Here is a 23,206-nt window from a genome sequence, read left to right on the forward strand (position 1 = left end):
TATCATGAGGAGACGCACATGTTCAGAACTTGCCCTATAAAGGTAATGAATTAAGGGATGAGGAATGAATTAAGTGCAATATGAATGTAGTACTTTTATAGCTTGCCCAGCGGCTACAGTTTAGCCTACACGTTTTTAATATGTTATTTATAGATCTTAAGTAAAGGCAGCGGTCTGCAACTATTTCAAGTTTGACAAATGAGCAAAATGAGTATATTTCCTTGCACACCCTTACAAGAGAAATATGCCAAATTGTAACCGTTAATCACACAATGATCTCACATAGACCTAGTTTTATTGAAGATTAAACACGTACTATATGTTCTCCATTTTCTAATTGCAATATGTATCTAAATCATGTACATCGTCCGAAATAGGGCCTTTTGTTAATCTGCATCAGATCTGAATCGACTGTGTGTCTAGCGATGCAGATGGTAGCTACATGACGTTTAATTTGATACATTTGTTCGTGGCATTATACTATGTTTTGAGAGGGGGGACTTTACACTTTACTATTTCTGGGGGGAAATGTTACATATAGACCTAGAAGGTCAACTTATCTCATTACACCATAAAAACAAACACGAACAGAATGTATTTACATTGTAGACAAGGCACATGAGGCAAGATTCCAGAAAAAACAGCAGTGAACTTTAAATTAATGCTCACCTTCCTGTTGACTTTCATAGAACAAAATGTCCTCTTCTCTGTCACTATTTTTTCTGTGAGACCTTTTGGTGTTGTTCAGAGGCTAATTACAAATCTGCTGCCTCTGAACCCTTAAATACCAGCTGTCACGACCTTTGAACCCATTAAGTGTGCCTTTCACATAAGCAAAGCCTCCCACAGCACTGTAAGACCGAACAGTAAAGGTTTGTTAAAGAAAATGAGTTGTGTTAACTAAAAAATAAAAAAAAGTCAATTCACCTCTAATGTTCTGAGTTATTAGTACATATTTTTTATTTCAAGTTCAAACTACTTAACCACTTCAATTTATTTATGTAATAGTACTCAAACATTCTTACAGTAATTTCTAAATCACTCTGACGTCACGTACGTGCCTAACGTGGTTCTCTCAAAAGTTTTGGGAAAAGTCCGCCATGTTTTAGGCTTGCTTCGGAAAACAAGGCATAAAATAAGCTTTTAGCCTAAATTTGGACATATTTAAAATAAACAGGCAATATTTTTTATCCTCTTTGAATGTCGCCGCGGCACTTCTATGTGTTTTCTACACGTTCAGCAACAACTTTTTCCACAGTGGTGACTGCCGTTACATTGATCCTGGGTTTGAGCGCGCTATTCTGGTAAGTTAACGTACGTGTTTTTTGGGCACAGTATTTGCTGTTTTACTATTTTTTGCATTTAGTGCAATAAGTGTTTCGAGTTATTTTATGCATTTTTACACTCAATGTGTTGAACCAACTTTAGCGTTATATATTATATCCGCCACATTAATGTGGATGCTTTTTTCAATTATATCTCATACTTAGCTAGCTAGCTAGCTACATGCAGCATGCCTTCAAGGCATGTCTGCGCATGTGGCATACAGATTTCACATGACGGACTGAAAGTATTTTTCGTCTGTACTTTAAGGCATATACGTTTTACATAAATGTTATGTAATAACGTTTAACCTTGCGTTCTACATTTTTTGTAAGTCAAGGAGGGTTGTAAGTTAAGAAAATAACTGTCCTAGTGTCTAGTGTAGCACGTCTGTAACACGTGGTAGTTAAACCTGACTTTCATGTAACGTTAGGTCTATCAAATATGGTCAGAGTAACTCTAACCTTCTGTATTTGATAAGTGATAAAAGACCATTGGAATTTTTTTGTGTTGTGTATAAGTAAGGTCCTCTCTGTGCCTCAGAGGCGTAGCCCACAGTTTTTGTTGGGAATTTAGCTTAGCTTCTACAATGCTGGTTAGCTAAATTTACATGTTGCTCCTCACCTTATAACATTTCAACAAGAACATTTTGAGGTAACCTAGATTGTATTATGGGGCGTGAGACTGCATGTTTGTGATGTTGGGGAACTAATTAGGGATCAATGCTTCCCAGAATTGTACTTTTGTGAAAACATTGCAACGTGACAAAATTGTGTCTTTCTCTTTAGGTTGAAACTGAAGCCGTTGGCTGATAAATGGACTGATAAACGGACGCTTCAATCAAGTATGTTGATGTTGGTTACCAAACTGTGAATAAATAGGCCTATTCAGTGCACAACACAGAAATTTACCTAAAACCTCTCATACTCGTTTTCGTACTCGGTTAGAAATTTGGATGTCAATTTTGTAGGAATATTGATTTGTTTTACAATGGCCTGGTGGTGCAAACTTTGTGCTGCTGTCTTTGATCAAAGGGCACAGTTGCTTGAACACTATCGTTTGCGTCATAGCAATTTTTCCTCAGTAAGTCCATTGCCTTGTCTCTATGATTGTATCTGCACATTTCAGTCATTAAGTGCATTGAAAGCTCATTTAACACGGATGCATACTCAGACAGTTGTGTCCAGTGAAAATCAGGTGGAATATATGTCATTCATCTGTCCTGTGTGTAGATTCAAGCAACCATTCAATGGTAAAAATCTTCTTAGTCATTTAAGGACACATTTAAAACAACATGAGATGGTGGATTGTCCATTCAAAGATTGTCAGTACCGTACTAATGTGTATTCCTCCTTCAATGCCCACAAAAGTAGGAATCACCCACACTGTGATGTCTCAGACTTTAAGAATGAAATAGTTTTTACAGAAATAGACAGAGAACAAATGCAAGTTGAATCTGATGATGGTGGTCCCTCTCAGAATTCTCCTGAGCTGGCTGTAAGAGCTGAGTGTAATCATCCTGAATCCAGAGATGACTCCGGTGAATTGCAAGCTCAGTTGAGAAACAATTTGGCTTCTTTGTTCTTGAAAATGCACAGTGTTCTGCATGTATCACAGATGGCTATACAGGACATAGTTGAAAACTTGGCACAAATATTCTCGTTGTCTAAACCTCTTGTGAGAGACTCTGTCATCAGGGTTTTTCAAGAGCATGATCAGACTATCTGTGAAGCCCTTGTTCATGAATTAGTGGAAGCTATCATGAAAAATAACGTTTTTGTCAGTGCAACTTTAGAAGGTGCTGAGCTGTCCACTGCTAAACGGAGAAAAACGTTTGTAAGGAGTAACTACCCTCTGGTAATGCCAGTGCAGTATACTATAGATTCCAGTGGACACACAGCAGTGTATGTTCCAATACTACAAATGCTTCAAACAATGTTTAAAAATACTGATCTTCTTGACAAGATCCAAGAAGCCCAACCATCGCCACCTGGAATGTACATGTCTCATGAAGATGGAACATATTTCAAAGAAAATCGATTATTGTCCGAAGCAGGACAGATTAAATTGTCACTGATTTTGTATGTGGATGACATTGAACTGGCTAATCCTTTAGGCACATCTAGAAAAATCCACAAGCTTTGTGCAGTATACTGGTTGCTTGCCAATTTACCCAGTAAGTATAGGTCCAGCCTGCATGTCATACAGCTAGCTCTGCTATGCAAAGTACCTGATCTGCAAAGGTGTGGTTATCAAAGTGTTCTTTCACCTTTGTTAAAAGACTTGCAGACTCTTGAGCAGGATGGCATTTTCATTGAGACTATTGGCCAGTGTATCAAGGGCACTGTGTTGTGTGTTGCAGCTGATAACTTGGCTGCCCATGGTCTTGCAGGTTTTGTGCAGTGTTTCAGAGCACACTATGTCTGCAGATTCTGTTGCTGTACTTCAGACCAGAGACAGTCCAGTGACGTTTCTGAAACAGAGTTTACTATGAGAACGAAAGCCAGCCATGATCTTCATGTGCTGAATGTTGTGCAAGGAGAAAATGCTACTCACTTTGGTGTTACAGGAGAGTGTTCTCTCAGCAAGGCATTGCAGCATTTTCATCCGATTACTGGTTTCCCCCCTGATATACTTCACGACCTGTTTGAGGGTATTGTGCCAGTTGAGTTGGCCTTGTGCATCCGTGAAATGATTAGTCTAAAGTATTTCACTCTTGAATATCTGAACACACAAATTCGCACATTTCCATATCAGCACTCTGATAGGCTTGATAAACCACAACTGATACCAAAGAACTTTGCAACTAAACTAAGCATTGGCGGGAATGGGCATGAAAATTCCACATTGCTGAGGTTGTTACCACTCATGGTCGGAAGTAAAGTTCCCGAAGGAGATGAAGCATGGGCCATATTGATGGACCTTAAAGAAATTGTGCAACTGGTGTTGTCCCCATCTTTCACAGAGGAATCAATTCAGTACATGCAGACTAAAATAAGTGATCACAGAGAAGGTCTTCAAGAGACCTTTCCAGATTTTAGGCTCCGACCCAAACATCATTATGTGGAGCATTACCCAGAACTGACAAAGCGTTTTGGACCTCTTGTTCACCTATGGACTATGAGGTTTGAGGGAAAACATCGCTTTTTCAAAAGGGTGATACATGACACACACAATTTCAAGAATGTCTTGAAAACTCTCGCTACCAGGCACCAGCACATGATGGCGTATCATTTCAGTACCTCATCATTTTTCAGACCCCACACACAAGCTTCAAGTGTCACTTCTGTCCAAGTTACCACACTGCCTCAAGTGGCAAAAGACTTCGTAGCAACAAAAACAGATAGCCAAAACATATACAGTACATCAAAGATCTCCATACATGGCACAGACTATGCAAAAGGAATGTTTGTTTCTGCAGGCCAGACTGGAGGACTTCCAAAATTCAGCAGGATTGAGCATATACTGCTTGTGAATAACTTGGTTTCCTTTTATTGCAGAAACTACGAGTGCTGGTACACAGAGCATTTGAGATCATTTGAGTTGATATCCTCAGACAATTTCTCAGTGCATGAGGTGTCAGAGCTAAAAGACACAGTAAGTCTCACAGCTTACAATATTGGTGGGCATTTGATGTTGACACAAAAAAGATTTATTTCAATCACAGACATGTAGGCTTATGTGGAGTAGAGTAAAAAACAGGTTTAATGTCACAGTAAATGTCACCACACCAATATGCCATTAGTGACACTTGCCATCATGACAAGCCTAGAAAGACTCTCTGAACCAGCTTTTTTTTCTCTCATTTTAGGTCAGTAATACTTGATCCATATGTTTTTCGTTCAAATGAAAAAGAAATATGTAAATTGCCTCATTCTGTTTTGCAAAGCTGAATGTTTATCATAGATCCATTCTTCTCTTCTTTTTAATGATAGGAAATGGCAGCTCAAAACTTCCTACTGCATGTACATGTCTCCACAGACATGATCAGAAAGATGACTCTAGCTTCACGTCCAGAATCTGTGGCTGAGCTAAAAACCATGATGATAGATAAGTTTAAGCTAGACTTTGACTTTAGCTTATCATACCAAGATCCAGACTTTGACGGGCAGTTATGTTCCCTTGTAGAAATTGAGGAACTTCCACAGAAGGCTGTGCTAAAAGTTATAAGGCCTGAGAGTGATGCCAGTTCAATAGCATCAGATGACACCATAATATTACCCCATGCCATAACTCCAGACAGAACTGAGAGATGGCCAGATGTTTTTCCAGTGCCCACTTTTTCGTACGAGGTAGAACTCATATTGAATGAGGGAAATGTCACATATGAGAGAACAGGAAAAACTCTTAAGTTATCTAGGGGCCAAAAGCACAACATCTTAGAGGTCCTTGCAGCCAAAATGCATAGCTTCAAAGCATACCCCAATGACAATGAAGTGTCAAGGGTAGCCGAAGCACTTGTAACTAAACATCTGTGTCTAAAAGAGCCAGGATCTCGGACAGGATGGTATGGCTGGAAAAATAGTTTAAAGTTTAAGATGGGGAACTACCGCACAAAGTTGAGTCGAGCAGGGTTTCATGAGGTAGCTGTAAATTCTGGGAAGAGGAGTAGAAACAACCCAGACAAACAAGCTCCCCACACTAACATCAAAAGAGCAAAAAGAGCAGAAGCAAATTTCCTTCCTAATTTCCCAAGAGGGGAAGATGGTGCAAGCCTTGAGCAATTGAGGCTCCAAATTTTAGAACAAGTTAAGATGAATGACAGAGACCTTCACCTGATTGCAAAGTTAATGCAGACTACCTTTGCCCTGCGGCGCAAAGAGGTCATCAATGACAACCTACCTCTTGGAGACATCCTGGAACGCTGGCCCGCCCTAAAAATAGAGTCACAGGTGACAATATTTTCCTTGGTATATTTGTAATTCTTTTGTATGGCTGTGATAAATTGGACAGGCTTACTCAGATTTACATCAATCTTGGCATTTATTTTTATATTTGTGTAGATTTGTGCTGAGTTTCACAAAATAACGAACATCAATCTGAAGAACCACTTCTATGCCGAGTTGGATCAACATGTCTCCCGTCTTCAGAGCTTGTTCAGGAAGAAAGCTGCACGCACAGGGAAAGTAGCTGAAGTTCTGGATCAGCTCTTCAGCACTTATGACCGCCAGGTTAGTTGGTTATGCTTCTTGGATGATTGATATTACAGTGGATTATCTTAGAACTCTCATCTGGACTGCTCATTCTTGTGATATGTATTTTGTGGCTATACTGTTTTAGCATCCTAAATCAAGCAAGAATGTGTTCTCACACTCAAGGAACAAGTTGATGTCCATGTCAGACGTGCTGCTGTCCTCCGTGGTCTCCCTGCATATCTGCATGACGATGACTCCAGGTTTCTTAAGCTGTGGGATGTAAGTGAGCCTATTGTTTGAGCATGTAGAGCAACTCAACCCTGGTTATTCAGGGACCTCCTGTTCTGCATGTTTTAGATGTTTTTCCAATTTTTAAGACACAAGATTCAAATGAATGGGTCATCAGCCATCTTCTGAGCTTGATAATGACCCATTCATTTAAATTGGGTTTATGGAAGCAAGGAAATATCTAAAACATGCAGGGCAGCAGGCCCCTGAGGTTGAGAATAATTGATGGTGTAGAGTGTGAACTGGCCTGTTGTCATCAAAGCTTGACGTGTCATTGCGGAATAAGTGATTTAATGTTGTATCACTTCTGTTTTTCAAGTCTAAGGTTTTAGTTACAAGTTTTAAAAGTATAACAGTTTTCTGTTCTTGTCGTCAGGTGGCGCAGTCTGAAGAACCAAACATCAATGACATACCGGTTGGGCTCCTTCTGATCACAGGCAATTCAACAGATGCCACGTTCTTCTGCCCAGAGAGGATTGCTGTTGTGCTTGAGGGTAACATGGTTGTCGAATTCTCCACATTGGCTGAAGCCTTTGTCATGCTTTTTGCACTAATGTACGCTCTGCATTTGAGTTACCCAAAAGACTTGGCGAATACCTTTGACTTTACCCAGAAAGTCTTGATGGGCTTGGAGGATGGGAAACTGAAGCCCAGGGTGTTGAGCCTTAAAAATGAACTTCTGGCAGTGGAGTAATCTGACTTTTGTCTTGACTATCTTGACTTTTTGTATGCACAGGGACTTCTGTCACTCTGGAAATGTTTAAAAGCAAAACTGTCAAAAGTTTTGAGTGTTATTGTTCAAGTTTTGAAAGCATTACTGTTCATCTTTAAATTTGAGAACATGGTTTGTATGGATGTTTAAAACAGTCATGTAAAACTTTCTGTATCCTTTAAAACAGGGGTGCTCAATCCTGGTCCTTGAGAGCCCCTGTCCTGCATGTTTTAGATTTTTCCCTGCTCCAGCATACCTGATTCAAATGAATGTTCATTACCCGGCTTCCACAGAGCTTGATAACTACCCATTCATTTGAATCAGGTGTGCTGGAGCAGGGAAACATCTAAAACATGCAGGACAGGGGCTCTCGAGGACCAGGATTGAACACACCTGCTTTAAAACGTGGCCCAGGCCGTTTTCTTAGGCCCCTTGCACTAATTTTTATAGAATAATGTTAAGAACTGCAGTCTTTTTGTATGGTGTACGAGAGTTGTCAACCATATTTGGCCTTATTGCCTAAACTGATGTAGATTTTTGTTTACGACTTATCTTCGATGTCGCGCATGGATATGCCATTTTCCAACAGGCCTGGTTGTGATTGAGATATCAACATATTTAAAATGGACACCTTCAAATCCTGTCTAGCAAAACGGTTGTTTAGATGGAGAACACTGTACTTATGACTACTACACTGAATCTTGTTTTTAGAATGTAGTTCTATACAGGAGAAGTTTAAAGAAGGACCAAACAGAAAATATATCTTTTTCTTTCCCTTTGTTTCTTTTTCTCTGCATCTCTCTCTAGGCCATTATAAACCAGTGAGCAGAAACATGTATGACACAGTTTCTTTGTCTTCTAATGCTATTTTGGATTATTTGAGCAACAATGCAATTCACTAATCTGTTAAATAAACATTTACCTGCATTGAAACTGGGATTTTGATTTTAAGCTACTGTCAACCAATCATTTTATTAAACCAACATCCAGTTTTTAGTTGAAATTAAGCAACAATGTTAATTATATTGGAGTTCATATAGCTTCATTGAGCTTAAAAATTGAAGTGAAGATTAAGTAAGCAATTACATAAAGACAAATTAAACATTTTATTTCATAGATTGTGAAAATATTTGAGTATACTAGAGTAGATTTTTTTTGTACCGTGAAAACAAATTTCCCATGTAGAAAGTACTTAATCAGTAATGTTACTGTAACTTAAAAAATCAAGTTTGTGTTACTTAAAATGATTAGTAAAAGTTACTTAATAATGAATACGTTTTTTAACTTACAAATCTGAGTATGTTTTACTTAAAATTTTCGATGTAATCAGTTACAATAATTATTTTGAGTTGAATTAACTTATTGGGTTTTACAGTGAGAAGTGGGTCTCTGATAATCAACACACACTCAAGAAACTCATTCAAGAGCCTGCTTTCGATTCATTGGTCATGGTTTTCTTTTATGCAAAGAAAAAGTAGTAATAACACTATATATATAAAAAAAACACATTGGATTTCAAATCTGGGGCACAATTGTCTTATGTCTTACCAACTAAGCACAGATGTGCCTAAATGATTTAGTACTGTTAATGTACCACATACATGTTGCACACAAGTACTCAGTGTGGGCATGACTTCAGATGATTCAGACCAATTGTTCAGTAGTTGTAAGAGTAATAATTACATGGACAGGCCCCAACAGAATGCAATAACTGGACATTAGTATACCTGACGTCACCTTACCTGTGAGACATGGTAGTACCTCTAAACTATATAACTTGTGTCCTTATTCATGATGCCTTTAAATCCGAATTATTTGAACTATCCACTTTCCCAGGAAAAAATAAAGTGGGTTGTGGTTAGTCCGTACAGTCCAGTCCATAAACTGGGTCACGTCCAACATGGTTACAACTGGCATTCCTTGGTTAATCAGTGTTGTCTCTGACTGACTGAGATGTCCAGCTATTGGCCAAGACCAAGAGGGCACGTCATCTCCATCAATCAGAGATCGAATTTCTCCTCTGGGATGGCCCTGTCCATGGTCGTCCAGCAATCTCACCATGTGTTAGTGGGTGCTGAAGAGGCCGGCCATGAATTGCAACCCTGTCCAATGATTATGCAGAAGGTTAGGTGATAATGACATCGTATCAAGAGTTAACGAGTGAAAGAGAGAATAGCTTTCTGTTTATCGGGGGGTACCGACCAAGAGAGGTTAGAATACGACAGTTGGACCACAACTCTGGACTCAGTAATGGCAAGGATGGTAACTTAGAAGTTGTCTCTGAAGTTTTAAATCCTCACTGTGACTGTGACTGTGAAAACGATGTCTTGCCTGTGCCTCTGAACTCGGCCAGCCGTCCTCTGTCTCCGAGTCTGGACTTCTCACCCCCACCGGCTTGCCTCCACTACCCTCGTGTTCCCTTGCTCTTAACTGCACAAGAATTTCCTGGACTTGGATACGCCTCGTCAACAAGCAACACCCGAGATGAGACGCACTGCGACTTTGGGCAATTCAATGCGCATTTCCAATTATACACTCATGATAGGCCTAAAATTCACTTCGCCGTCGTGGATAGTTCTTCCGCGGATCCTAAGTGTACCTTAGAGGATGTTAACCAACGGAGCAAAACTTTTGAATGGATGAAAGTAAAGAGAAGTCAACCGCGTGTGGGTAGGTTAAAAAATACATTTTTGAAAGTTCAAATAACTTTATATAAGAAATATTTAAAACTCCCAAACAAATTAAGAATAATATGCACTTTATTTTGACGGTAGAGGCATATTACAAAATACGTATTTATTGTTTGGCAAGCAGGCCATGTTGTTAAACGTTTTAGAAAACTTTGATGAAGTTATGCTATAGGCCTAGTGCAGGAACATACCCATGGCACAAAGCCTGACTTATGTGTCACCACGCTTTTAAAAAAACGCTTACGTCTTGCTAAAGGAACACGTATTAATGTAGGCTATGTATTCTCATGTGTTAATATCAAATGTTTAAATTGAGGCATAATACTAGCTCGAGTTTTCAAATTGAGTAGCCTAATGTTTGACATAAACTTTAGTCATTGATCTTTATTTCATCCACAATAAAACAAAACACAGTGTTGGATAATTTATAAATGATTTCGAACATAATTAACAGTAAAAGCTGAATCAATAGGTGCTCTAGCCTTAGTAACTATAAGATAAACAATATTGATTATTGACATAGCTTTTTCCCCCATGTAATTCTTTACTTCACTTTGATGTTGGAAAAGGCTATCCTCCTAACATTGGTTAAGCAAAACTTAATGTTTTGAACTCAAGTAGCTTCCAGAGTATTGACTATCTGCCTGTTCGTAATGAGAGCCTTGTGTATTGATCTTGGTACCAAACACCTTTTACATGTGTCCACCTCTTTAACATAATTGCTGTCAGGGATCATCATTGCACTGACTCACGAGTTCTGACTGTGAGGTCCAGCATACACATTTTGATTTCTTAAACACTTACATCTCCATGAGAGCACATACAATAAACCTTGGATTCATAAAGAAACATTGACTTCACAATGAAATATCATCTGAACTCTAATATGCCACTGCATCTTGATAAGGATGCAAGGTTGAGGGTGCAGATAGGGAATCATTTATTTCCACAGTCCAGGTTGCTGATACCATACATAGCCAAACACCAAGCCAAAGTGCTATCACTGTTCAATCTAACTTCACAGACCAATGGTGTTTTTCTGGATTTACTTTTAACACATTTGGCGAACAGCGTCCTATGTGGATACTTCTAGGTCAGACCGAGTACATCATATTGGATGAGTGAATTTGAATGTTGGTTACAGCTGCAGAGGAAAAATGCATGTCTAGATCTATATCTCTGAGTAGGTGTTGAGAGACAATTGAGGTCAGAATGATCACATTAGCTAACCTAACATCCCTCTAGTAGATGCTAACCCGCTCCAGGTAGACAAACTGATCCAACACCTTGGTATTCATGAACTCAAACAAACTCTTTGACATCTTCCATACAAAATCAATTTCATCAAAAGAACTGCTTTTCCCCCACTTTTTTTTAGCACTTATGCTGATTTACTGGTTGAAGCATTGCTTATTAGGTTTTACAACGCTGGTTATTAGTGCAAACAAGAATTAATCTTAAGGGTATTGGTCTTGGCACAAAACAATCTGGACTCCATTCTTTCATGTATAAAGGCCTACTGAAACCCTTCTGTAACCTGATCTCCTGGTCCAGAGTATATGTACTCCCGGTACGTCATTCTTCAATTATGCTTTGACAGCACCTGAATTACTGTGGGCTGGATGCCCAGATGACTGAGGCAATGTGTATTGATCCATCCCTTTTCTTCTTCTTTCTCCCTGACTGGGAAAGGGTCCTTCTCACTCCCATGGCAGGCCGGCTATTTCTAAGCGGCCAAGTCATTCCTCAAATATTTAGTTTGATTCTTTTATGCCTTCTGGCCTTCGTCAATTCTATTATCTTTGCAGCCATTAATCAGAATGTGCATGTGATTTTCTCTCTTGAAAGCTAAAGTGCTTAATTATACACTGTTTCTCTGTATTGGCTCTCTTTATATGATTTGCTGGATAGTCTTATTTCAAGTTAGGTACCCTTGACATTCATTTTCTCCAAGAACGTAGATGTCAACATTTATCCTGTGTCTGCTGACCTTTCTTCCGTGTATTTCACAAACAGAGGCTCTGTCAGCCGTCCTCTACGATTGAGTTGCGGTGCAAGTGAGACACAACATCTGGTGTTTGATAGTTTCAGTATCAGCATGTTGGCTCTGTTAGAATGACACTCTGCCAACAGTCCACAGTGACTGAGCATGTCATGGAGGGGTGAATATCACTTTCACTTACATGGAGACTGGAACAACACTGAGATACAGAACCAAACAGCTTTTACATGTAAAAGGATCTAAGTCCATTAGGGTTATGTCATGTCTCATAAATTAGGTATGAATAGTCTAAGTTTCAAGAGTCATGAGTTGGCCAAAGTCCACTCATTTTTGCAAAAAGCTTTTTAAATACAAACATTCACTAAAATAATTTTCCTTCTCATTTGAGTCTCAATGGCATGAAACAATCCCTGTTTTTTTATTGCATATTCACAAGAAGAATACTTTGTGGCCAGGTTACCTTATAAAGTAAACATTGATTGACTACTATCTTAGGCCTGAAAGGTCCAGATGAACACATACAAACAATGTTGGGTCTTGTTCTGATATATTTAGGTAACGTTAGATCAGAATATATACATGTTTATATTTTCTTGTCTACTTTTCAGACAAGATGCACTTGACCTGTGGATTGAGTATCGTTGGCCGAGGCTTCAATGTCGACCAAGGTGGCAGCCATATCGAAATGGACGTGCATCACGCGGCAAACGGAGTCCATAGGACCAGCTTCAATACCAAACAGCTCACGGAACTGGAGAAAGAATTCCACTTCAACAAGTATCTGACGCGGGCAAGGCGAGTGGAGATAGCCGGCACCCTGCAGCTCAGCGAGACGCAGGTGAAGATTTGGTTTCAGAACCGACGCATGAAGCAGAAAAAATTACAGCGAGAGGGTCTGCTCCCCGGGCTTCCGGCATCTTCGATCTGTGCAGAGAGCTCACGCTCTAGTAGCCTGGACACCTGCCCCACGCCTGAACCGTCTTCACCAAAAACACCTGCCCTCGAACACTGAACTTAACGACATGTCTCGCACGTTACTCGGGAAGGTTTGTGATACTACCAATAGTGTCAATGACTTGCAAATGCAGTGATGAACTGAATGTATTTGTTTTAATTAATGTTTTAAGACCAACTTCATGCCAAAACCAAAAAATGCTATTCAATAATCGGAGCGTAAGCCTACTGTAGCTGTACCATCATGACGTCTGCTGTTACAATTATTCACGTTTTAGGCGCGGCTCAAGGTGTTCAGATGATAAAAGAAGGATAGCCTATACACAACGTTCTTGAAAAAGCACTATAGTGCGGAGTAAAACGGTTTATTTAAGGCAGCCATTCCAGCCCTAACTGTGATTTGTCTTCTTATTTACTAACGTATTCTTGTGTGGATATTGACCTACTTAAAAATAATTAATTTATTAAATATGCCCACAAGCACTTTTTGACCATGCAGTTCTTTATTTGGATAACCTTAGCAATGAAATGAATGACATGATTTATTCATTTTCACATTTTGTGATGCAGGCTAGGTCAGGCCACACAACACAATTTTGCCCATGAGTTTACTCAACTTTATGTCCAATTTAACTGATTGATGACATTTTGTAAAAATCTTATTATAGATTGTAGTTGCATTATGTAGTCATATACACAATTTTAAACACACAAAAATGTGCTTGTTGTGTTTGTCAGTCACATTTAAAGTGTCTTAAGTAGGCTATACGCTTGCTTTCAGTTATTATCATTACCAATGTAACATTATACAAGTTTCAAAACACGTATGCATTAATGCACATTGAATCAGCATACACCAAGCTACACATCGGCAAAGGCCGTTCATGCAAGGTGTAGGTTATAGGGGCTAGGCCATGTCTGATTGGCAGTTTATGTAGCTATATAGACAATTTCTTCACATTAATTGTTAAAGGTACCGCGCCGCTCTTTACAGTTTTTCCACTATCTTCCCTAAACTTTTCAAGTTTACATCCTTGTCATATTGTTTTTAACAATGCCATGAACACGAACAATTCATGTGATAATTAAGTTATAGATTTATTGACAGGAGGGTTTAGGGTATCGATCAAAGTTGATCTGTCTATTTGACTCGCATTTCTGCATGGGAAATTTCACACCACTTTAGTCTATAACTGCAAATTAATGTCGTGAAACGCATAAATATAAATACTTAACAGATAATTATAACACAATTTGTAATGCTTTTGCTTGAACACTCATGCGACATTACATAAAATGCTGTTGGAATTGTCCAGTTTTCTTGGAAATCATCCCTTAAAATAGTTTGTCACCGTGTTATATCCTAAGATTTCCTCTCGCATTCAAACAACATTGTGGATGGTGCAACAGGCTAACAAAGTTATTAATGCACGTGAATTCAATTCAAAGATTTACTTAGGGTTTAGGCCAATAAGCGAAACAGTAATGTTAAGAAATCTGACTTATAGATTTCCTATATCGACTATGTGAAATTTCAAAGCCAAACAACTGATTAGTGGAAAAAAAACTAACGCAAAAAGTAGTTAATAATTCCTGACCAAGTGTTATCTGTTAATTGTCTATTAGTATATGATGTATATATAGCTATTTCTAACATAATATAGCTTGAACTTTTACGCTATTTAGATTTATAATTACATTGGTTTATATTGAATAGACATATGACATGATCAAATGCACAGAAGCAAGGCCAAAATAATATATGCAGTTACTCCCGAGTTCACCTCTCACCTCTTGACCTGTGTCTTGCCTTGGGACAACAGTGACCCGGTCAGTGACTCTTTGAGAGAAAGATGCATCGTTAATTTGTGTGACCCCAAAGTCTTGTGGTATTTTTTTTCCAACATCCAACTCCAAGCACTTTTGTTCTCATGATATGTCTAAGACAATATTTCATCCTGCTTTTATTTGGCTGGACTAGTCGACCCCCCTTCCATATTTTTCTTATCAAATGGTATTCCCTATTGTAGAATACAGTGTCAGTTTATAAATGTATAATTAACAAAAGTCCTGTAATTAAATCATTGTATGGATTACAGTGCTTTTTAGTTGCTGTAAACTATTTCTTCAAATTAGTTTAAACATTTAAAAAATGTCTGCATGTTAAGGATGTTTTAACTGAAGCATACACAACATTCACGATAATTTTCAATGTGACAATTTATTAAATAGGTGCTTTCTATTTCATTTACAGATATTTTATGTAAAGTTTAAGATTACAATTAAGATTTTAATACAGCTATTCCTTCATAGTCCTTAAAATATGCTACTATAAATCATGTATAAAATACCTAGAATCATAAAATAACTTGTGTCATGCCAATAACCAACTTGAACCCCATGTAGGCTTTTTGCCGACCAGACTGGCATCAATAGCTTTCGAGTCAAAAAAACTTTAATATCACTGTCCTCTATGGTTTATGGTTTGCAGAGAGATCGGGTTGGTTACATCAGAATGATGATTGAAAAAGAAGTGCAATGAAGCCAATATATTTTAATTTGACACAGTTACTGAAATACACACCATTTGATCTGCCTCCTTGCAAATCCCATAAAGCATAATGACCAGATTATGATCCCTGACAATACCATTAACTGGTTTCATACTTTGGCAAACAAAGTCACATTGTTCACCTATTTTACTATAATAATGATAACAGGGATGATGATGATGATGATGATGATGATGATAACGATGATGATGGTGATGCTGATAGTCATCATACGTAATAGCAGGTGTCATGCGAACCACACTGGGCACAAACCACCCCATTGGTCACCACCTCTCATACAGAATAATGTACTTCCTCTACATTATGGAGACTAGCTATTTTTACATTCTCTGTATGACAATGAAACAACAATACAATGAGACAGCTGCCTTCATACAGTATTTTGCCTGAAACTCAGATAGTACTAGTTCGTAGTTTAACTACTAAACAATCAGTTAAAATTGTTAAACTATTTCCACGAACATAGCTTTCTATCTATGGTAACTTCCATTGCTATATTAACAGTTTGGATCCAAATGCTGCAAACCACTCAAATGTAGCTAGCTGTTTACTGTGTCATACAAGTGTCAAAAACAATATTTCTACCATGCAAGTGGAGATGAAAAGTCTGGCAAATTTCACAGAAGCCTTTTAATGAACTATAGGAGGCGTGCCTTGTTTGTTTGGAACTGATATTTAGTTTAAAGGCGTTGAAGTGTGACTTTTTGTCTGATGAATTTGCACTCTTCTGTTCCTCTACTCTGAAGATATACGGCTTCTTCTTGAGAATGACAGCTGTGCAGTGCATACGCAAATGCTAGGTATGAAATAGGCTCTGTCAAATAGAATAGTTTGAAACAGTATATGACAGGTAAGTAAACTCACTGTTGTTTGCCTTTTTCCTTTGGTGTGAACTCTTTTGTTTCCCTTTCACTTTCCCTAATTTGAAGTTGAATCCTCATGTTTACTGAATATAACTGTGTTTATTGTACAATATATAGAGAGTAGAGTACAGCAAGAGTGTGGTTCATCAGCATGACCCACAAGGAAATGATCATGTTGAGGAGTGGACTGTGAAGAGAGAGACAGGATGACTCCAATCTAACATCATATGGAGACAGTCGTGATGATTCCAATTCCAATTATATTCATGATGGAAATTCCCAAATAGACAATGACCAGCTTTCTGCATTCTCAGCGTTATCTAGCATTAGCGTTATTAAGTTATGTACACATCTGTTGCTACTTTCCACTGCCTAATAGTAGAGGCAGTGTGATAACTCATACAGCAGACAATGGCTCAGAGATATAAGTATTCTATTACTTTTGTATTAACATATGTAAGTGGGTTTTATACTGGGGTTATTGTAATTAATACTTAGATAGCCGAGAATTAACTTAATGCATATTATGCATGCAATATCTTTACCAGAGCACTGGGAAATTAAATCAATTGATCAACTTAAAGCTCTTGGATAGCCTGATTGCTGTTGTGTGGTAATCATTAAACATGAATACTCTTTTCTCCTGAATCTATCAACAGCTCCCTCTCTTTCTTTGGATCTTTCTTTCTTTTGATCTTCTTTTGTCTTTCCCTTATTCTCTATCTCTCTCTTTTTTAGGTTCTCATTCCCTCTCACAGTATATGAGGAGCACCTGTCTATTTGTTGGTGTGTTTGTGCATGTGCACGATGGAGTATGTGTGTGTAGGAGTGTGCCCATAATATGCATTTATGCAACACAATTATGCAAATTAGGCTCTGTATCTTTAGGTGCTACCAATAAAGCACAAACAAAACATATATTTGAATAATTGAGCACACAAGTACACACAAACACACCTAACCACTTACATGCACCCCAGCTGCGTCTATGAAAATAGAAAAAGATTTGAATTATTGTTCGCTCATCGCTCATGCACATGCGTACACACACAGACCAGGTTTCACATACACATCAGGTACCTGTACATAACACAATACGACATTCACACACGGTGAAAACATGTGGAGGGATCCACAGTCCTTGCCTCTCCTCTCCTGCCCCACTCCAGGGAGCAGATGTTTGGGGACAGCTTACAGCCTCAGCGAATTTCTGTGTACAAAGCAAACAGCAGCACTCAGCATTTCTGGCTGCAAGAGAAAATGTGCTCTTCAGAGGGTTTATTTATTATTTATTTATTTTTTTGGGGGGGGGGGAGGCCCCGGGAGTCAACACAAGGTAGAGGGGTGGAGAGAGAGAAAGAGGATGTGTGTGTGTGTGGGGGGGGGGGGACAACGACGACGGGGGTTGAATGTAGAGGTGAAACTGTGTCAAGGTGGTTGCGCATTTCCCCCGGAAATTTCCTCGGACATTCTGTATGCTCAGGTTATGCGTGTGTGTGTGTGGTCGGGGAATCCTTGGCTAAGCAATATGCCGGGTTGGGGATGCATATCTCCAGTGAAATCGTGCAATGTGGGGAGAATAAACAAAGGTGGCTCTTCTTCTCAGATGGGGTTTGCAGCCACGCTGACCTCCATGCTGCATCTCTGTTTACACACGCTGTTTGCCTTTGCCCTTTCAAAAGGTGCAGACAAGCATAAAGCGAGGCTAGGAGGCGATGCGATGTGTATTCAGGTTGAGGGTGCTGATGCTGCAACACAACAGGAGAGCCACCTTCCTAATGGTACGGTTGAGATCGTCCGCTGATGTACTCATGCTGAGGGTTTGCTCATGCTTTTTCTCTACTTTAATATTTTTTTTTTTGAACAGAAATGCACAATCACACAGGCACATGCGTTTTGACCTCCATGTCTCCATCTTGTCATTTCAGAACAAACCAACATAAGCGAGGCATGGGATGCTTATTTGTCTGAAATCCCCGCCCTCCTCCTCCTCCTCCTTCACTGCCCCGGGTGAGGTTGCCATAGTGATGGGCTTGCAGACATATGGAGAGGGAAGAGAGGGGGAGCAGGGGAGATGGGGCGGGATGGCGGGGCGGCGGGGAGAGAGAGGAGAGAGAGAGAGAGGACGAGAAGGGCTGGGTGGGGTTTGAGGACGCTGTCTGTCTTTCAGATACGTCTTTGTGTTTCATCCGTCAATCAGCGATCTGTGTTGAATAGAAGCTCAGTTCATGAACTTTTCTCAATCAAGGCCGTGTCAGACAGCATCTTGCCTATCCTTTCTCAGGGGAGGCAGGATTGATACCTAAACTATCACGCCCTAAGAGCTGGAATACTTCACTGGAGGCTTTAAAAAACACCAAATGTTGAAACGGACGTTAATAAAGAAAGATGCATTTGGAGCATATGATTAAAGGTTGCTACCTAATGTTACCATTCGTCTTCTTTGTATGTATGTATATATATATATATTTTTTTTTTTACAATTTCCATGCTCAAATTGTTATGTATAAGACAAATCCTCGGACCAGCTGAAACGGAACGAGCAGAGGTGGGCTAAAGTTCGTATGGACCTGAGGGGGTGGAGTGAAATGGACTGTAGCCGCCGGCCTTGATTCTATCAAAACAAATCTTTTCACCCGACGTTTTATGCAAAAAGGGAACCCCAGGTGCTCAATCAAAACCTCACGCCGACTGTTTTATTTTTTTCATTTTTCGCCCCCTTACCCATCCCTCTCTCTCTCCCTGCCTCCCCTCACCCATTGCACCATTCTTCTCATCCTCTTCCTTCCCTCCATGTCATTCATCTTCCCTCTCTCGCACCCTGCCTCCGCCTGCTCTGAGGCCGATCTGAGAGAGTGACCCTCAGGCCCTCAGGGGTCAAGTGATACAAGGTCAGTGGCGGGTCATCTCCGCTTACTGGCTGACCTCTAAAAATACTTCTGGAAGGAGCCAATCAGGCTCCTCGCTCCCTCCCCCTTGCAGCCACTCAACCTCCACCCACTGCTCCCCCCACACCCCACACTTTCTCCTCCCCCACCACTAGTCCTACGTCACGTGAGCGGGGTGAGGCGTCAGAGTGAGGATGATGGATTATGCTTTTAGTACCTGTTTAGAATGAAGCTGTCCACACCGCACTGTAATTATCCACTCCCAGACGGCAGCTGCCCAACATAATAGCTTTTTTGTTTGTTGACCTGGTTTAGTGCAGAAAAAGATGGCTTTGGGTGGTGTGTACAGTACGTGTAATGTGAAGATTGTTGAGGATACAAGTGAAAGCATGTGAAAGTATGTTGAACAGTAAGAGGAGTAGGTCTGTATCTGGTACACCCTGTACAGGAGGACTGGGTGTGACTGTGAGACTGTTGGTGTGAAGAAGGACGTTCCTACTCCTCTTGCAATGTGAGAGAACCTCATGTTGGAGAAGACCCCGGTCTGCAGTAGCTTCTGAGAAAAGGTCAAACAAAATGGGCAAAAAACTACCTGCATATCTTTAGACAGTGGAAGCGATGAATGTGCACATATTGAATAATTTTTGTTTCATGTATAATTTATATCAGCGTGTTGCATTTCAAAAAAGCTCCAGGCTTGAGTTACCCTCAAGAATCCCAGGGATGAGTTCAAGAGGTTAATGGAATTCAGAACGTGCAGATATCCTGTCCGCTCCTTGATGCTCCAAACGGCTGGGAGGCTAAACATGAAAATCTCACCACCTGCAGCGCAGTGCCACGTGGACAGCCACAATGAAACCCAGATAAACAGCCACGTCGTTTGACCTATGGCAAGCATACATTTACTGACTGTAAATCCCGGAGCGTTTCAACGCTACTTAGCCCTGGTCCCCACCGCCACCAAGCCGAGCCTCTCTCTTACCCAGCCGGAAAGAGGCCGGCGTGGGGTATCAGTAGCGTATGAGGGCCTTTCATCCAGAGCCTGCTTCTCACATAACTCAGTCCAGCAGCCTTTATCACCCCCTCATAAATAACGGGGCTATGGCCTGATAATGTCCGCTTAATGCTTAGTCAATAAACCCAACAGAACGACTAGGCCCTTTCTCTCCCCTCTCGCCTGTACATAAATATAAACAGTGTGTGCAGATTGATGTGATGGGCAGGCCTCTGCTTACCCGGGGACAAAGAGGGGGAGCGTCTGGGGGCCCGGCGGGCTGGAGGTGGTGTGCAGAGGGGCTGCAGGTGTTCAGAGGAGATAGGGAGACCTAATGAGGGGGGCTCGGATAGAGGATGGCCTTGACTGATCACCTGTGAGAGGCACTATACACAAATATACACATATATGCATACAGGCTCACACACGCGCACACACACACACACGCACACACACATGAGCGCGCGCACGGCCGTGAATAGAGGCATACGATGCACATGTGTAACGCTGTAATTAGGTAATCCATTGGATTGTGCTAGCGCAGCACATAGTGTCTCATTTGCCAAGCTTTAGAAAATGTGAAATTAAGGAGCATCCAATTGACTAGTCTCATAATCGCATCCACATCTACTCAATTAGCATGGTGTAAATGAGGAACATGACCAGCCCATCTAGTTTCTATGTCTGCATTCAGACTTTTAGGCACTCTCAGGCACATTTGGGAAAGTCTGTCCTTGTGGCCTTAAGCGTACAAAGACCAGACATCTAATTGTCATCGAAAAACGACAATCAAACTTTGATGTGGAGGGCAGCTGCAGACAGGGACGGGCTCAGAAAGAGCCCTAGGGGGCAGAGAGAGAGAGAGAGAGAGGGAGAGAGAGAGAGAGAGAGAGAGAGAGAGAGAGAGAGAGAGAGAGAGACGCGACGTAGCAGAGCTGTATTAGAGGTGTGATTGTGATCCATGAGCAGCGTGATGATGGTGAGACCTGCACCTGGGCTTGGAGCAGCAGGGAGGGGGGAGATGAGGGCTGGGGGGGCTGTCGATGCGCCTCACTCACTCAATGTGCAGGGAGGAGAGGGATGAGTGTGTGAGGTCCTATTGACAGGTAGAGTTCACATATAGGCCTATATGTCTGTGTATGATGCATGTAAGTGTACTCTACCAATTTAATTGGCTGCTATTGATACACTGTAATTACTCCCCGGTGGGCAAAGATATGACCAATGATAATACATTTGAATCTATGTGAACTCAATATTCATTTTGGGTACATTTTTGTCCAACTCGTCAAATAAAAACACAGTGTGCATAAACTACAATTCAGCAAATTGTAATTGTAAATATAATAAATGTAATGTTTACGAAAAAAAATCAGACTAATGGGCATTAATCATTTCCACTCAGTGGAACAAAGTCAAAAGTACGAAATGGCAATGCAGATTTCAAACCATCGATTTCACTCTGTCCTGGGGTAGTCAACAGAGGGAGTGGGCGTAAGTTTAGGAGGGTGGGGGTGGGGTGGGCATGGAGCACGGGGGCCAGTCGCAGTATTTGGGAAGAGTCTCTTCCAGGAGGCGCCCTCCTGCACGCTCGCTCAGGCGCTACTCCGCCACACTGCGGCAAATGAATCTCCCCGGGTAATGGAGACAGAACCACAGCGAAATTAGGAGAGACATTAACTGGGGGTATCAATAAATAAAGCACTAATTAGGAAAAAAGGAGCTTGGCTCGATGGCAGGCTGGCAGGTAGTGCAGGGGGAGAATATCAATAGCGGAATGTTCCAGTCACATCAGCATGCAGCTGACGTTCCTTCTCCCTGGCCGGGGGACTGAGCCTCGAGGGGGTTTCACCCACTGGCATGAGCTCGCCCACCCCCTACCCCCGTACCCAGCCCCCTGTCTCTGCCTGCTCTTTGACTGTGCAGTGAACCCAGAGTGCCCTCCCCCACCACATCTCCGCTCCCCCCAACCTCTCCTGCTCGCTGCCCTGAGTGTGCCGCTGTGCTCCAGGACTTCACCATGATTGATGGTGGTGGGGGCTCTCCACCTCCTCTGTGAGAGGGAAAATGGAGGATGAGAAAAAGAAGAAAGAGAGTGAGAGAGAGATAAAGAGAGAGGGGAGGGAGGTGAATGGGTGGAGCAGTGAAGCCTGGAGAGATGGGGAGTCTAAGAGAGGGTTGGGAGAGAAGGGGGGGGGGGGGGCAGAGGTGTGTATGCGCGCTGGTATGTGTGTGTGTGGTTGTGTGAGCCGGCGCGTGTCCAGCAAGCGGAATGAGGAGGCACTGAGGTGTGGGCGTGGTCGTGGCTCTGACCGCTCCCTGTCTCCCCCCTCCACCACCACATTCCCTCCCCTCCCAGAACCCCCTCCCCCACCCCTCCCATCCCCAGAGGGTAATAGAGACTGATGACACTGATGCCGCCATGCCATCCGGCTCCCTGGTCCCTCCACCCCACGTTGCCATTTGCGCCATCATTAATCCCCCCCACCCCCGCACCCCTCCTTCCCTCCTCCCCTCCTGCCTCCCCCCACCCCTCCCCGTTCTAATTCTGCTTTAATAACTGCCAGCCTCATCCATCAGGATATTGACGGGCGTGACAGGCTAGCGCCGCCGTGCGTTAACTCCCTGCCCTTTACTCGCGCACCGCCGGGGTCATCGATGGGTCAGGCAGTCAATAATCACACAGAGCACGCCAGCCCCCTGTCCCCTTGGTGCTGCTGCCAGCGTGCCCGCCACATCCATCTGTCCCTGCATGCATACCATTCTCCTCACAGATACAGCTTC

At 41.4% G+C, this 23,206-nt stretch overlaps 2 protein-coding genes across 4 annotated transcripts; both read left to right on the forward strand.

Moving 5' to 3' along the window:
- The first annotated feature begins 1,082 nt into the window (after positions 1–1,082).
- On the forward strand, positions 1,083–8,630 carry LOC146251773 (sterile alpha motif domain-containing protein 3-like). Of its 3 annotated transcripts, XM_084681167.1 has the most exons (7): positions 1,083–1,304; positions 2,112–2,167; positions 4,824–4,920; positions 5,259–6,215; positions 6,327–6,494; positions 6,642–6,737; positions 7,123–8,630. In XM_084681167.1, the coding sequence occupies exons 4-7, from the start codon at positions 5,262–5,264 to the stop codon at positions 7,438–7,440; spliced, it is 1,536 nt and encodes a 511-aa protein (XP_084537293.1). In that variant the 5' UTR covers positions 1,083–1,304; positions 2,112–2,167; positions 4,824–4,920; positions 5,259–5,261; the 3' UTR covers positions 7,441–8,630. The 3 variants fall into 3 exon arrangements, with proteins under 3 accessions (XP_084537293.1, XP_084537292.1, XP_084537291.1); XM_084681166.1 differs by having other exon boundaries at positions 4,824–6,215; XM_084681165.1 differs by lacking the exons at positions 1,083–1,304; positions 2,112–2,167 and having other exon boundaries at positions 3,259–4,920.
- A 963-nt stretch (positions 8,631–9,593) lies between these two features.
- On the forward strand, positions 9,594–13,587 carry hoxc1a (homeobox C1a). The gene is made up of 2 exons (XM_084681372.1): positions 9,594–10,128; positions 12,759–13,587. The coding sequence occupies exons 1-2, from the start codon at positions 9,594–9,596 to the stop codon at positions 13,160–13,162; spliced, it is 939 nt and encodes a 312-aa protein (XP_084537498.1). The 3' UTR covers positions 13,163–13,587.
- The last annotated feature ends 9,619 nt before the right edge of the window (positions 13,588–23,206 follow it).

The sequence above is a fragment of the Hypomesus nipponensis genome, chromosome 18 (genome assembly GCF_054491055.1).
Source record: "Hypomesus nipponensis isolate SF chromosome 18, ASM5449105v1, whole genome shotgun sequence".
Taxonomy (NCBI): domain Eukaryota; kingdom Metazoa; phylum Chordata; class Actinopteri; order Osmeriformes; family Osmeridae; genus Hypomesus; species Hypomesus nipponensis.

What these genes read in the sequence shown, in the direction of transcription:
- LOC146251773 (XM_084681165.1), top strand. Translation starts at nt 3,259, where the DNA reads ATGTTTAAAAATACTGATCTTCTTGACAAGATCCAAGAAGCCCAACCA. An exon ending in TGTCAGAGCTAAAAGACACA is followed by an intron (nt 4,921 to 5,258) that starts GTAAGTCTCACA and finishes TTTTAATGATAG; the next exon opens with GAAATGGCAGCTCAAAACTT. An exon ending in CCCTAAAAATAGAGTCACAG is followed by an intron (nt 6,216 to 6,326) that starts GTGACAATATTT and finishes ATATTTGTGTAG; the next exon opens with ATTTGTGCTGAGTTTCACAA.
- hoxc1a (XM_084681372.1), top strand. Translation starts at nt 9,594, where the DNA reads ATGACATCGTATCAAGAGTTAACGAGTGAAAGAGAGAATAGCTTTCTG. An exon ending in GAGAAGTCAACCGCGTGTGG is followed by an intron (nt 10,129 to 12,758) that starts GTAGGTTAAAAA and finishes TCTACTTTTCAG; the next exon opens with ACAAGATGCACTTGACCTGT.